Here is a 15,231-nt window from a genome sequence, read left to right as displayed (position 1 = left end):
TCTTCGGAGGCAGCATGTTGCGCTCTAGTCAACGTCACTTGTAAAGCCCAATGGTTACTTTATCTCCTTCAAGATCTTTGAATTACATACACCAACCCAATAACACTTTACTGTGACAACAAGTCGACTGCATATTGCCAACAACTCAGTATTCCACAAGAACAAAACACATTGAAATGGATTGTCATGTAGTCCGCGATAAGGTTGAAGCCAATCTGATCCACTTGATGTTAATATATACACTCCAACAAATCACATATATCTTTACCAAAGCGCTTCAGGATAGACTTTTTACCATTTTATTTATCAAACTAGGAATACACAACACAAATGGTACATTGTGTTTATTAAGAGCTTAATTATATTTTTCTGTATTTTTATGTCGGTTAGATAGTTAGTTTTATTAACTAACTCACTATTTTAATGACATTTAATTAGTTAATTTTAACCCTAATTTGTGTATATAAGGTCTAATACAATTGTATAATTAAGTTGGTTAATATCCATTTTTTTTAAATACCATCTTCAATTTTATCGTTTTTGCATTAATGTTCAAATTAATGAAAATATTGCATTCATTAGATTGTTAAATGGACATGTACTAACAAAGTCCATAATTTGTAAATTACTGGTATGAGGTTTTAACATGCCACATGTACTTCATATTTAGAGTTATTTTCCTGTTATATTCTTAATTAAATATAGGTATTTTTAAAATATGTCTGCTTGTACTAGAAATTTAGAGTATTTATCAATAATTTGTGAAATATATTTGTTACCAAAACAAAAGTAAAAGTATCAATAATTTGGAATTTTCAGTATAATATATATATATATATATATTATATATATATATTATATATATATAATAATATATATATATATATATTATATATATATATATATATATATATATATATATATATATATATATATATATATATATATATATATATATATATATATATATATATATATATATATATCGGAAATTCTAAATTTTTCGATAAAGACATATGCTCTCTTATCGGAAATCATGAAATTTTTGGTATTTACCACAAAATTCTGAAAACATGAAATTTCCGATATACAGTGAGGTAAAATTTTCATTTTTTTCGTGCATTACTTTTTCTCGAATAACTGACTCGACAAAAAAACAACCCGATAAAATATATACATATTATCAAAATTATGATACATATAAGAATACAAAACAAATTATGATGACTTTTTGACTTCGTATTTCCGGTGTCTAATGCATCCCGCATATGCTGATTATCGTGCTTTTACATCTTCAATACAGTATTGTCTCCAACAGTCAGTGACAGAAGGCAATGGACATTCGGGTTTCAAGTTTACCTGAATCCAATGATTGTTGTTGACAAAACCAACAACAATTATTTTATGTTTGCTCGTATACATAGGTGGAGCTAAGTCAAGAGAAAAATATGATGTTAAGTCTCTTGGACAGGGAGATAAATACAACACACTGTAGTCAACCAAAAATGTCAACTTTGTTGACGTAACACCAACAATCTCAAGCAGTGGTAGCCAGTACCTGTATGATCATGATGCATATAATAAAGAATCTACTAAATCAAAATCTGTATTTTTTTAATGAGTGGATGCCATTACCTATTTGTCTTGTATGTACAATCAAAAATCAACACAAAATGAAACATACTCAACAACTTCACTGAATTAGGATGTGTTCAAAAGATATCCACAATAACATTTAAGTCGTCCATATTTCTAGTCCAGCATATGTACTTCTCTCTATGAATAAGACTCAATAACATTTGCAATTCCGTCAATGAACCTCTATTTCTCATATTGTATGTAGATGTAGCTTTATAGACCTGAATAACACTGGTGAAGTTATCTGGGTCTTTGTCTTTTAAAGCAGTAACTATGTACTTTTGAGCCATGTTGTACTTCGTCATATCATTCACAAACTGTCTTTCATGATCTTTTAGAAGACCCAATATGTCATGGTCATCTAAATTCTTAGATAATTTATGATTGTGCAACCCACATCTAATCATCACCTTCCAACCGCTATCATTTGCCACATATCTCAGTCTAAAAGGACATTTAACTTTCATACTATAAATGTCTTTTGAAGAATTATTATTTTCTGATGCATTCTTCCTTTTGTAGTTTCCTCCTCTCTCACAATCCATAATCAATTTATCTTTCCTCTCTCGCTTCTTATTTGCAGTATGAGAACAAACAATGACAACAATAATATCATGTTGTTTACCAATAGTCTATGATCATGTTAATACTTCAGATCAGGACTCTAATATATGTCATTTACAACATATAAAGAGTAAACTATCAATATCATAGAGACAGAAAAACCTTTAAATTAAACTTGTTACATAAAAAACATAGAGCGTTGGTGATGAAGAATTGTGTAAAATCTATACAGGAATCTGTAAAAGACTCTGTCAGTTCTGGACCACACAAGTAAAATATTATTCTGCACTACTAAAATTATGAATATATGCAGAATTTCTGATATACCGAAAAATTTGAAATATCCGAATGTTTTAGTTGATAACCATAAATTTTGAAAATTGTCGGTATGTTTTGGTTTTTTTCGGATAAATACCAGAATTTTCAAAATTAATGGTATTTCTTCATCGGAAATTTCTAAAAAATCGGTAAAAATACTTATTTTTCAAAAAAAAGTAAAAATAATTGTACCAGAAATTTCCTTTAAACTATCGGAAATTTAGTTTTTTACATATAAGTAAATATGAAATTTTTTGAAAAAAAATAAATCTTAATTGATAAATAATAATATATATAGATGATTTCATCGATATAAAAATATGGAAGTATCAGATATAAAAAATGAGTGTCAGATTAAATCCTCTCTTAGCTTGAAGAATGTATCATCTCAAAGTTTGCTACAGAACTAAAAGTATGTTGGTTGGCCTGCAAAATTTCTTCATACATTACTCATTATGGAATTGGGCTTTGTCCCATGACTTGGGCGAAAATTTACTCTTATATTTTGAATATCTTGCATTGAATCTAGATGAGTTTCACAACTGTTTCCTACTATGAATTTCTTGGAACAATTTACATTCAGCAAACTTAACAGCTTGAAATGAAATATATAGAAATTGTATCCATTCTACTTGACAATTTATTAGTCAAAGATATAACTTGTCCAATTGTTCAAGTTGGTGTGCACAAACAAATGCATATGATATGATATTGGTATTGATATTCACCCGTGAATTAATGTTAACGCGCTTTTGTAACTAAGCAAGTTAGAAAATGAAGAATGAACCGTGAAGATTAATTAAGAGACGATGTGACCCTTTTCCAACCCTCACAATTGCATTGAATAATTAAATATTTAAAATATAATTAAAAAATATGTACATGTTGAACCAACAACAGTTAAAATTAAATCTTGGTTCAATCATGTTCTCTTCTAAGAGTAGTTCTATTGAGTTATTTTATCTTGTTTATGTAATGTATTTAAAGTTAATTAAATTATGATTATAAAAATTTAAGTTCGGTTTTATTTATTTAAAAAAATCATATTTTTTATATTAATTAAAATATTTAAATTATAATAAAATGAAATATTTAAATTAATATTTTTAATTATAATAAAATATAAATAAGATATTAATATTTGACCTAAATTTGTAATGGTCAATATAAATTCTTTAAAATTTGACCGATGGAACAAAAATATAACTCTGGAGTAGAAATCAATATAACAATCAATTCTGATTTTTAAAATGTTGATTCTAACTATTCAAATTTTAATATTATTCTTTTTGTCATTCAATAGTCATTTATTTTGTTGATGATGTTGATGATTCTATATTATTCGGTTGTGGAATCAGAAATTTGTAATGAAGTCTTAATGCAGTGGAGCAAATTTAGATATGGTGGAAATGAGGAGGAACTACAAGATTAACATTTCAACACCTAAGTTAGTTACTGAAAAGAAGAATAGTGTGTGGGTAAATTATGGTTATAGCATATGTCATGTCTTACAAGAGATCTCTTATATACGAAGAGTGGTTAAAGATTCTCTTACTTTCTAGAATGGTATTCCGGGGACCGTTGAATGATATCCAATAACGAATGGTCGTACGTGGTGTAGATCAATATGTGCCTAGAGGTTATGTGTGTAGTGTACCTCTAACACCTTGTGACTTTGGATCAATGATTTAGCCTTTCAGTTATTAGACTAGCAGCCGGGGCGGAACAGTTGTTCCCAAGGCTTGCAATAACATAGTAATGGGAAATCATCCAGAATACCAGGTGGACATCGCTCTAGGTTAGGATCATCAAGGCTGGTCTTTTGTTTGCAGAAGTGAAAAATAGAAAAATAGCTAGGTTGAGTTGCCTTGGGAATATGCACATTAAATGCTAATATCATCATTGCGATGTTTTGCAGGACTACCCTTTCACGTGACCCTGGATTTTTATGGTAAGGTGTAGCTTTCCCCTATATGATGCTCAAGTGTACTTGAGTAATATGATACTTTTGAGGTAAACTTATCCTTGTTTTTCATCTGTCAGATTTTCTTCAGTCTGAGTATTAGATCCTTCTAAACACACTAGCTAGGTGCTCATTCTGCAACTCCTCACCGTCGGACTTAACGATCATGCCATCCATCTAGACTTTTAATTTTTCACCTATCTCTTCCATGAATATTTTATTCATCATTATCTAATATGTTTCCCTCACACTCATTAGGCTAAAAGGCATGACGTTGTATCGATAGTTGGCTCCTTCGACCATGAAGGTTGTCTTGTCCCCTATTTATCTCATACATATGTATCTGGTTGTAGGAAGAGTATGCATCCATGAATGATAACTTGTAATCGATCAAATTGTCTACTAGCTTGTCTATGTTCGGGAGCGGGTAGGAATCTTTATGGCAAACCTAGTTGAGATCGGTGTAATTGGTACATATTTTCCACTTCCCTGAAGCTTTCTTGACCAACACAATATTAGATAACCATTCAATGTATCTTACTTTGGATATAAAATTGGCCTCTAGTTAGACCCTAGATTGTCTTCTTGTTGCTTCGGTTTTCTTAATAGATTGTTGCCTTCTTCGTTGCGCCACATACTAGATAAAGGGGTTAATATTCAAATGGTGGCAAGCCATGTTAGGATATATGTCGGACATCCTGTCAGGGGAAACTACAAAGAGTTCAACTTAAACTTTGAGGCATTCTATTAGCCTTTTCTTTACCATGTTTAGTAACTTTGTCCATGTGCAAATCAATTGTGCTGGATTATGGTCGAGTTGGACAATCTCTAAATTATCATCTAGAATTGGCCTTAAAGTTCTCCCTTTTATTTATGTTGATGAGTCAAGTTTGTCGTCTCACGGTGTGTAGTCTTCTCGCACTCCGAGGTCGACCATACTGACAGTTTGACGAGTCTTCTTTCTCTGTCTCTCGAAGGTGGCGCCTGTCACGAGGGAGTTCTTTAGTACGACCTCGTGTATAAGGTGGGCATGATGCATATTGACCAAAATAACAATCATATTGACTACACTATTATGATACTTTATATTCAAATGGATTGGGGATGCCACTGCGTTGAATGTTGGAAGAAATGACCTCCCAAGGATATCATTGTAGACGTTTTTATAGGGTATCACGAGGAAATTCACATTCACGGTTCTTTCGTCCTTTCTTTACGTGAAAGAGATCAACAACTCGATCGTTCCATATAGAAGTGTTAAGGATTCATTGAACGCCAAGAGACTCCCACCTTCATACGACTTCAGATCTTGATCATGTAACCCTAATTTCTTGAAGATCTCGATGTATAGCTGATCGTATGATTTGTCATCATCAATGAGTATTCCTGATACTAAATTATTTACTATGGTGGTGGTGACTACTAATGGAAGTGTCATATTAGTAATTCCATCTACATTATCACTATCTCAAAACCCTAAGATAAATTTGTCACTTTTCTACCTTTTATATGCCACCAGTGAGTTTCGCGATGAAGGTTCTTCCTCAATGGATGAATCGTCATCTATTAAATCAACAAAGGAATAGGGAAAGATATTAAGGCTGTGAAATCTGTTGTGTTTTTGGAAAATGAATATGTTGTCTTCTTCTTCTTCATCAAGTAAGCTAACTGTAGTAGTTCGTGATTTATGAATAAGAGGGATATGATCATGTATTTTATAGGAATCAAAGATTGATTCCCATAGACAACGTCATTGTTCCGTTGTGGAACAAAAAATGTGTGAAAGCAAGTTTCTCAAGTGATTATTTTGATGAAGAAAAACTACACGAATATGTTTGTGTTAAAAATAATGGATCAAGAATCATAACATGAGATAGTGCATTAAAGTAAAAACTTCAAGTGTTAAAGAATAAAACCTTGGAAGATATCTTGGATTGATCATGACATTATAAGGTACAAGTCTACATTCTCTCTATGTTGAATATAAGTACTCAAAAAATTCATACTTAATCATATTGCATATTGCATTATAATTTTTATTGCATTAAAATTGGTTAAAATATTTTTCAAGAATTCTTTCACTGCTAATAGCAGTGGTAACCGGTTACCAATTTTCCTGCAACCGGTTACCACACTAAAGCGCTATATTATATGACTTTTTTTCAAATGGTGTAACCGATTACCCAAAAACATGTAATCGGCTACATGTGCGCTAATTTCAAAAATTTTAAGGCACCAGTTCAGGTGTTACCGGTTACACCATATATGATAACCGGTTACCACTGAATCAGTGACAGTGTTTAACTTATTTTTCTGCTCCAACGACTTTTTAAAGGGACATATGAACCATAGCAATTATTCATGCATATGTACTTTTTCAGGGAGGTGTTAAGGCAGTATATAAACCATACTTTTCAGATTTTGAAAGTCACCTCTTTCATCTACAATTCAAATATTATTTTTCTCTCATTTTCAAAAACCAAGTGCTCTTAACATAATTTTTGGTTGAAACTTCTACATTAAACCTTCATTGCAATTTCACATAGTTTCAACCAAATACATCATTGAGCACTTGTGTTACATATTGAGAATTATTTTTCTTGAAGGAGAAGATCAATCCAAGTGATTGATACATTGTATACAACTTCAAAAACTCTTGTAAAATTAAAAATAGTATTGAAATCCTTGTAGTCCAAAATTGTTGGAAGCAAGAGAGTGATTAAGGGAGGATTGTTCTCTTAAATCACTTTGTGTTTATCATAAGAGAATTATCCATATTTATGTGTTTAGGATTTTGTGTATAGAGGCTATGATTACATGTACAAAGTTAAAACAAAATAGTAAAATCTCTTACTGCGTAAGGGGACTGCGTAAGGAGACTGGAGTATCCTCGGTTTGTGAGGGAAACATATCTTAAATCTTGGATGAGATTGTTTATATACGAGGATCCGTTAAAGATCTCTTATTTTTTTAAATGGTTTGCGGGAACCATTGGATGATATCCAATGGCGAATGACCGTCTTTGTGCGGATCAAATACGAGTTAGGAGAATTATTAAGGCAACCAATACTTTTCTACATACCGAGGAATTACTTTTTTAAATAGTGATAAACATGAAGTGAATATCATATGCAACTTACCACGTGCATGTTCTAACTGTTATCTTCTAAACAATTCGCTAACAATATTATTAAAATTTAAGTCCAACAACTCCAATATGTATCCTACAGAAACATATATAGAATTTCATTCTTAATTTATACGAGTATTGAAAACTTAGTGATTCTTTGATTTTTAAGTTCTATTGATTATTTTGTTTTATTATTGGAGTGTGATGATATGATAACATTGATTTTTTAAATTCAAAAGATGAAATTTGCTGAAGCAATTTCAAAAGGTGATAATTTCATATTTAATATTATTATTTTTGAATAAATTCAATTAATAATTAATTAATAAATTTTAGTATAAATGAAGTAATATAAATTGATAGTATCAAATATATATTATTTATTTATCATTATCATTTAAATAAAAATAATTAAAATTGTAAGACCCTCAAAATATGACACAATCAATAAATAAATTTCTCCCATTAAAGATGCACTAAAGAAACTCTAGTTTTTGTAGTTTTTGTCCCATTAAAGATGCACTAAGACCCTCGTTAGACATTGAATGCAGTTTTTGTCCCCACAGAAGTTAGTCAAAATTATGCACATGCAATACAGTACAAAACTGCAAATTGCCAAGACTTGTTTGTGGTTTGTTTTTTGTGTGTATTAAATAGTACATATATTTTGCTTTCACTATTGCATTTCTAACTCTTTCTCAATCCATGTCAAAGTCACTATAAAGCAGATTAATCGACAAGGGTTTGAATTGCATGAGAAAACGGTCTATTCAAATATCCTAAGTAGATTTTGGTAACAGAAACTATGAGACATAGTTTCAACTTACCTATTATTGTTGTGTTTGGAGACAGCTTCTGAAAATTTGGCTTTACATAACTGGCAAAAAAATTTAAGAGGTTTTGTGGCGATAATTTCGGAAGACTTGATATCTAGATGGATCTAAATTTCCTGCCATTTTTAATTGCTAGCCTAGTTGAGTCTTAATATATAGAAACATCCATATATTATAATTATTATTATTATTATTATTATTATTATTATTATTATTATTATTATTATTATTATTATTATTATTATTATTATTATTATTATTACGCATCCAATAATTTGTAACACCGAGTTGTTAAGGCCAAGTATGAAGGAGCAAATAGGCTGAGCCGTATAAATTTGAGCAAGTCGGATCCCGATCAATAGGAGTATCATTACATGACAAGTTGGTGTTGTTTCCATAATAACTCTAGTGGATGAGTAGGTTGGATCCGGTCCCTTTAAGGTGTTAGAAGATAACATGAACAATTACCTATGACGGTTATAAAACAACTTCATGATTGCATGGGAGTTAAAAAAAAATGATGGATGTGATGTTACATGGGAGTTAGAGAGGACGGAAAACGTTACCAAATGTCACCTGAATATAGGAATTGAAGGAACATTCCTTAAATAATCATCGATGGCATCCACATGTATAAAAGAGGCTTCCCGTCAAGGAAGAAGGACAGACAACGTATACCTTCTACAGATAGAACGATTGTGATCTTACCTGACTTACCTCACAGAGATTTATCCAAATAGTATTTATCAGGAACATTTGGGACCCGTCGTGGGGTCTCGGTAAAACTTTCTTAGGCCTCACAAAATAATACATTTTCGCCATAGCAATAGAATGTTTGGATCATCTCCTAGCCAGAGCGAATCTCACACCCCACCAAACATGGCACAACTCCTTACAATTATGGAGAACCTGCGCCAGCAGAATGAATCTTTATAGAAAAATATCCATACACTCCAACAGTCACAAAACACTAAAAAGGATGAAGAGGAGGAGGATCTCATTGATCCTCAACCTCTCTTAAAGATAATTTGGGGCGATCAAGTCTCAGAAAACTTCAAACCACCATATTTGTCGTCCTTCGATTGTAAAAGTGATCTTTGGGAGTACATAATATTAATTAATAATCAAATGATAATAGTCGGGCCTTCCGTCCCTGAAATGCAAACTTATGGCGGGAACGTTCAAAGATGTGGTATTGCGTTGGTACATGAGTCTTCCTAGACTATCAACTATCGGCTACCAAGACTTGACTACGAAGATGGTACAATATTTCTCCGCCGACAAACATGGAAAGATGATTACCACTAGCTTATTCAACGACTGTTAGGGACCCTCTGAGTCCCTCAAAGAATATATGGCACGGTTCAATGAAGAGACCGTAAAAGTCTCTCATCCAAATCAAGAGATGTTCGTATGAGCTTTCCAAAACGACCTAAAGGTCGACCATTTTAATGAACCATTAGCATAGAAGCTTGATACTAGCATGGAGAAGGTTATGAATAGAGTAGAATGTTATATCAAGGGGAAGGAAAGAAACATCGAAAAAAGGTTTTGAGACTAAAGAAAAGACACAATCTAGGCATGAAGCATTCGGTCCTAGGAAGGAACACCACAAGCACGGGTCGAGGGAAAGGTCAACACTAAAATATTCCGGAGGCCATGTGATAACTTCACCGAGAACTTTACTCCTCTCAATATAAAGCATGTTGACATTTTGTGATAGGTGTATCATTACAAGCTAATACCAGAACCTACTCGTCCCAAGAGGGTCAATATTGTGCTAGGAAAGGATGAAGAAGCATGATGTGTCTATCATCGTTTGAGAGACCACCATATTGAAGATTGTTACCACTTAAAAAGAGAAAAAGTGATCCTGATCCAAAGAGGATGCTTACTATCATATGTAAAGGAGGCAGAAGGATTAGTAGGAAATAGAAGTCCTTCTAGGAGAGAGCCAAACTTAGAGAATCTCTCTGCAATAAGGGAAAGAACGTTGATGAATTGCGTGAGACCCGGATGGCCTAATCCAAACTCAACACCATCTCTAGATATTTCACTGGTGGAGGAGAAACAAGCCCGGCCATAAAAAGATATGTCCGATCAGTAATGCGAGTGCCACATAATTTGTTGTCAGATAGGGAAGGAAGACTTGTTGTCATTGGTTTTTCAAGACAGGATTCAGAAGGGGTACTGGCGCATGAAAATTACTCGATGGTCATAAAAGTAAAAATTCATGATTTGAGTGTCAAGAGGGTGTTAATTAATCAGGGAAGCTCGACCAGCATACTATATTGGGATGCTTTCAAGGGCATGAACATGGATACGTTCGAGTTTCTACCCTTCAAAGGTACCCTAGCCGATTTCTCTAGGGAGCAAGTCCAGGTATCGGGACACCTAACCATCCTGGCCGTCTTTAAAAATGGAAGTAACGCCAAAGGCATCAGGGTGATATACCTGAGAGTGAATGTCTCATCACCATACAACATCATCATCGAAAGACTGTAGCGGTAAATTCATGACCATCAAGCTATGGATAAGCTAGACGTCAATTAAACCAGATTCGCCACCGCGCTTTTAATGTTTCCAAGGGAAAAAGGAAAAGTACGAACAAAACCCAAAAGATAAGAAATTTTCAAATCAAAACTAATAAAATTCCAGAGATTACAGGTAAGGGGGTTGGTTACACAGACGGAAGGTGTTAGCACCAAAAGTGTCATAGGTACTCCTAAGGAGCCCTTTCTTGTGTGCATATGTGTTTTTGTATAAAATGATGTTTGCAATAAATAGAGTGGAGGTATGAGAAAAGAATTCATTAATTATATTTTTGTTTTTGACAAGACCTTCGGACTTGTGCCTACGTACCAACATAAAAATGAGGGATCAAAACCTCGTAGTTCGTGGTATCAATTTCAAAATGAGTGCATTGCTTTTAACAAAATTTTAAGTTTGAACAAAGGCACCAAAGGCCTAAAATGGTTTGAATGAGTGTTAGTTCTTTTTGTCTTTTGAAAATTTTAAGTCAAGTATAGTTAAGTTCATTTACAAGTTTATTTAAGAAAAGAAATTTGAAAATGCAATGGCATAAGGCCAAAGTTTCTAATTTGCAATATGGTCTAAGTTTAGAAAACAAGCACAAGCAAAGAAGATTTTTAAAAGGAGGGAGAGATTTTGAAATTAAAGAAGTGGGAAGGAGATGAATAGACTAATCCTAAGCATAAATTTAAAAGTTGAGAGTTGAAAATATCTGACCAATGGGATGCAATCCAATAGACAAGAATGTCATATAGAAACCCAAATTTCCCTTGGACTTTATAGTCAAGCAACAATCAATATAAAAATAGCAAGTTGAAGAGCAAGGTATCAAATAAAGATAGCCACATCCAAGCTTAGCAACTCCATGATCTTCTTAAAAATTTCCCATGTATCAAATGACTTTTGTAAGACCCCAATTTTGACCCTAAGATCCCTCATGCATTTCATCACAAGCATTAGCATTGGGATCATACCTTGGCGTCCTCCTTACCCCTTTTCATTGGATTTGTTTTGGGAGAGATCACCAAGCACTTTGTGACTATATCATACTTGTATTTTATTATTTTATTAACCAAAATACAAAAAAATATATGTCTTTATAATTGTCTAACTCTTTTGTAGGTAAGGGACATGATTTCCTTAGTTCATTGATCACATCTAGGGTTTGAGACCCTCATGAACAAAGAGCATAATCAATAATTGATTCAAGAATGGTTATAAGCATCATGTATGACTCCCAATTGCTTCTACATGTCATATTGATCAAGTTTTCTTCAAGAGTTTGAGGGTGATTTGCCTTGGAAATCCTAGTTTGACTGGGTATCTTGAGTAACTTCTCCAACAAGCTATCTCACCAATTGATCAAATTTATCAAGGGATACTTTAAAATTCATCATCTTATGCATATATGATCTACCATGAGCCAATAAAGTCAAGAGAATTGGAAATTAGCAAGTTGGTTGATGGTGGTTGGCCAAATGAATTCATCTGATCAAAACTGGGTCTCCCTAGACCCTATCTCCTACAATTTTCACCATATGAAAGTGATTACAATTTAAAAATTACTCTAAATGACATTATAAACAACTTTAATGTTGAGACCTAGAGCTAGTTTTTCTTGGAAAATCATTTTCTATGTTGAAACATTATAGGTCATTTTGTCTGAACCCTAATTTGAAAGTCAACTTCCCAAGGCCATAACTTGCTCAATTTTTATGAGATGAAAGATTTCCAAGTTGCAAAATCAAATACAATGTGTCTACCTCAACTTTGATGTTTGGAGTGGGACAAAATTCAACTTCTTTGCACATGTGATATGAGGCTACATTATAGGTCACTTTTGACCTATACCATTGATCAAGTGATTTTTCCAAACTTCAAAAATGCATAACTCTATCATTTAAATCCAAATGACATGAAATTGGTGACCATTTTGAAGGTCTTTGAGAGATCTACAACTTTTATGAAGACACGTTTCTCATTTGAAGCTCCTATAAAAAGTTAAGCAAGGTGGAATATGGAGACATATGGCTTGACACTTAGAAAATTTTCAATATGTCAAATTTTTCCAAACTTCCACTTTAAATATCTCCAAGTTCCAAGATCCAAATGAAAAAGTGTTCAACATCAAAATTGTTCCTCTTGATCTCACCTTTCCAAAGAGATAAAATTCATGCATTTTGGATGAGAAATGCATAGGCTGCGCGTGGCTTAAACAGACAGGTATCATGTGTCATGGGTCAAACTTCAAACAACAATGCTTAATTGCCTTGCAATCCAATCCACCTCCAATGCATCTGAACTTCATTATGGACTTTTGAACAATCATTTGATGGTCCTATGCGCGCCCATGCAGCTGCTTACATCACTTTGCCAAAATTGGAAACTTCAAAGGAGTGTGCAATTAACACTTGAATTCTCAATTACTCAGAATCAAGACACACATTGTGCAAGCTTTGATTCCCCACAGAAAACCCTTCATACCAAGAGGATAAAGTTGAGAAATTTTGTTGTATTTGAGCTTGAATCTCCACTATTTTGGAATTCAATTCTCCAGGAGTCCTTTGATTCTAAGTCATTCCTTTCCTCTTCTGCAAGCAATTGAAGTGAAGCAAATCATGTTTCAGATCAAGATCTAGCAAGCTCAAACCTCCATTAAAGGTATTTTGCAGAAAATTTGATCTCTTCGATTCTCCTTGTTTCTTGCTAAATTCTCTTGATTATTGTGTTGGCTGAAGTCCTATTAATGTAGGCAAGGTGTTTGAGTTGTTTTGATGATGAATCGAAGCAACTCAGACCATGAACCTCATTTTTCAATTCCACATATCTCTCAATATAGTTGGAATTGGAAGAAATGGAGGTGATATTCGTGCTCAGTGATATTTTCTCTTTAAAATCATGTCCCTGTTTGAAATTTTGGTGATGGTTGATGATGACCAGTCCGGCGAAGCTCGTTGGAGAAGACAATCGGAGCTCTGGCTTCGGTGATCATGTGTTTGAGGTCTAGACTGTGTGATCCAATTCTTGTGTTCTAATCTTAGCCGTGCATTGTGATTACCAAGTTTACAGTGCAGTGGACTCGTGCATTGGTGGAACGCGCACTGTGGATCATCAGATCTGCCACCTCAATTAATGAGGGAGATCTGATGGTCCACGTATTTTTGCAATTTCTGATTTTCCTTTTTATTTCATTTTCTTCAATAATTCATATTAAATTCAATATTGATCCAAAAAAATGTGGGACTTTCACCAAAAAAATCAAATATTTTTCTCTTTCATATTCTGAATTAAAACTATTTTTTGGATCATTATTAATATTTTTCATGAATTAATTGATTTTTCATTGTTAAAAAATATTTTTAAGTGTCCAAAAATTATGAATTTTTTTATCCAAGGTCCTTTGACCTTGTTTGACCTATGATAAATCACATGACCATTTATTTGGTGTTTTGATATGATTTTAGGATTTGGACAAAACATATTTGAATTTAATGCATTATTTTAATACTTTTAATTGAATAAATGCCATTTTAATTATGTTGACCAAAATGGATTGACTTATTTGAGTTTCTCATTTGTTGTTGGGCCTTGGTCAATGTTGATTTGACTTTGTAAAATTAATATTATTGGATTTAGGGGATTGATGGAATGTACATTCCATCTCCCAAAATAAATGAATAATATTAATTTGGTAAAAGTCTTCCTTTGACCAATTTATGATCTCACTCATCCCTTTCCCTCTTCATCTAATTTCCCTTATTCATTCATTCATTTTCAATTGGCCAATGACATCTCAAAGTCCAAATGCTAGTTGATTGAAAGATTAACATGAGTATGGATGAGATTAGGCCACACTTTTGCATATTTTTTGTGTGTGGTATGTTTAATGAGCATAGTTCTTAATACTATATCACCAACATGCATTAACACCAAAAGTTTATTGCCCGATCTCAAATAGTTGTGACTTCTACATAAGTCCAATTACGATTGCTTAACATGGCGCTAAATTTGTGACATAAAAGGCATAAGCATTCTAGTTAGTGAGATTGTAAGTCTCCCCTCTTCCATGGTATTGTGTGGAAACTTGGCCTTCTTTCCTTCCTTTGGAAGATGTTTTGGTTCAAGGATCCATGCTTGTGGCAAGTGGGTTGAGTGTTCTCCAAAGAATGTCTTAACATCAAAAAGTAAAACAAAACTAACTATTAACCTACTAACCATTAACTTTTACTTTCAAGCTTTTACTTTTAATGCAA

The 15,231-nt window shown here is 33.0% G+C and overlaps 1 protein-coding gene across 1 annotated transcript; it reads right to left on the bottom strand.

Annotated features, from left to right (window-relative positions):
* Nucleotides 1–1,712: 1,712 nt before the first annotated feature.
* Nucleotides 1,713–2,183, bottom strand: LOC127078894 (uncharacterized). Its single transcript, XM_051019308.1, has one exon. It carries the CDS (start codon nucleotides 2,181–2,183, stop codon nucleotides 1,713–1,715), a length of 471 nt encoding a protein of 156 aa, XP_050875265.1.
* Between the last annotated feature and the right edge of the window lie 13,048 nt (nucleotides 2,184–15,231).

This window comes from Lathyrus oleraceus, chromosome 5, assembly GCF_024323335.1.
Source record: "Lathyrus oleraceus cultivar Zhongwan6 chromosome 5, CAAS_Psat_ZW6_1.0, whole genome shotgun sequence".
NCBI lineage: Eukaryota > Viridiplantae > Streptophyta > Magnoliopsida > Fabales > Fabaceae > Lathyrus > Lathyrus oleraceus.
The sequence above is the reverse complement of the archived record's forward strand: the minus strand, read 5'-3'. Positions and strand labels throughout refer to the sequence as shown.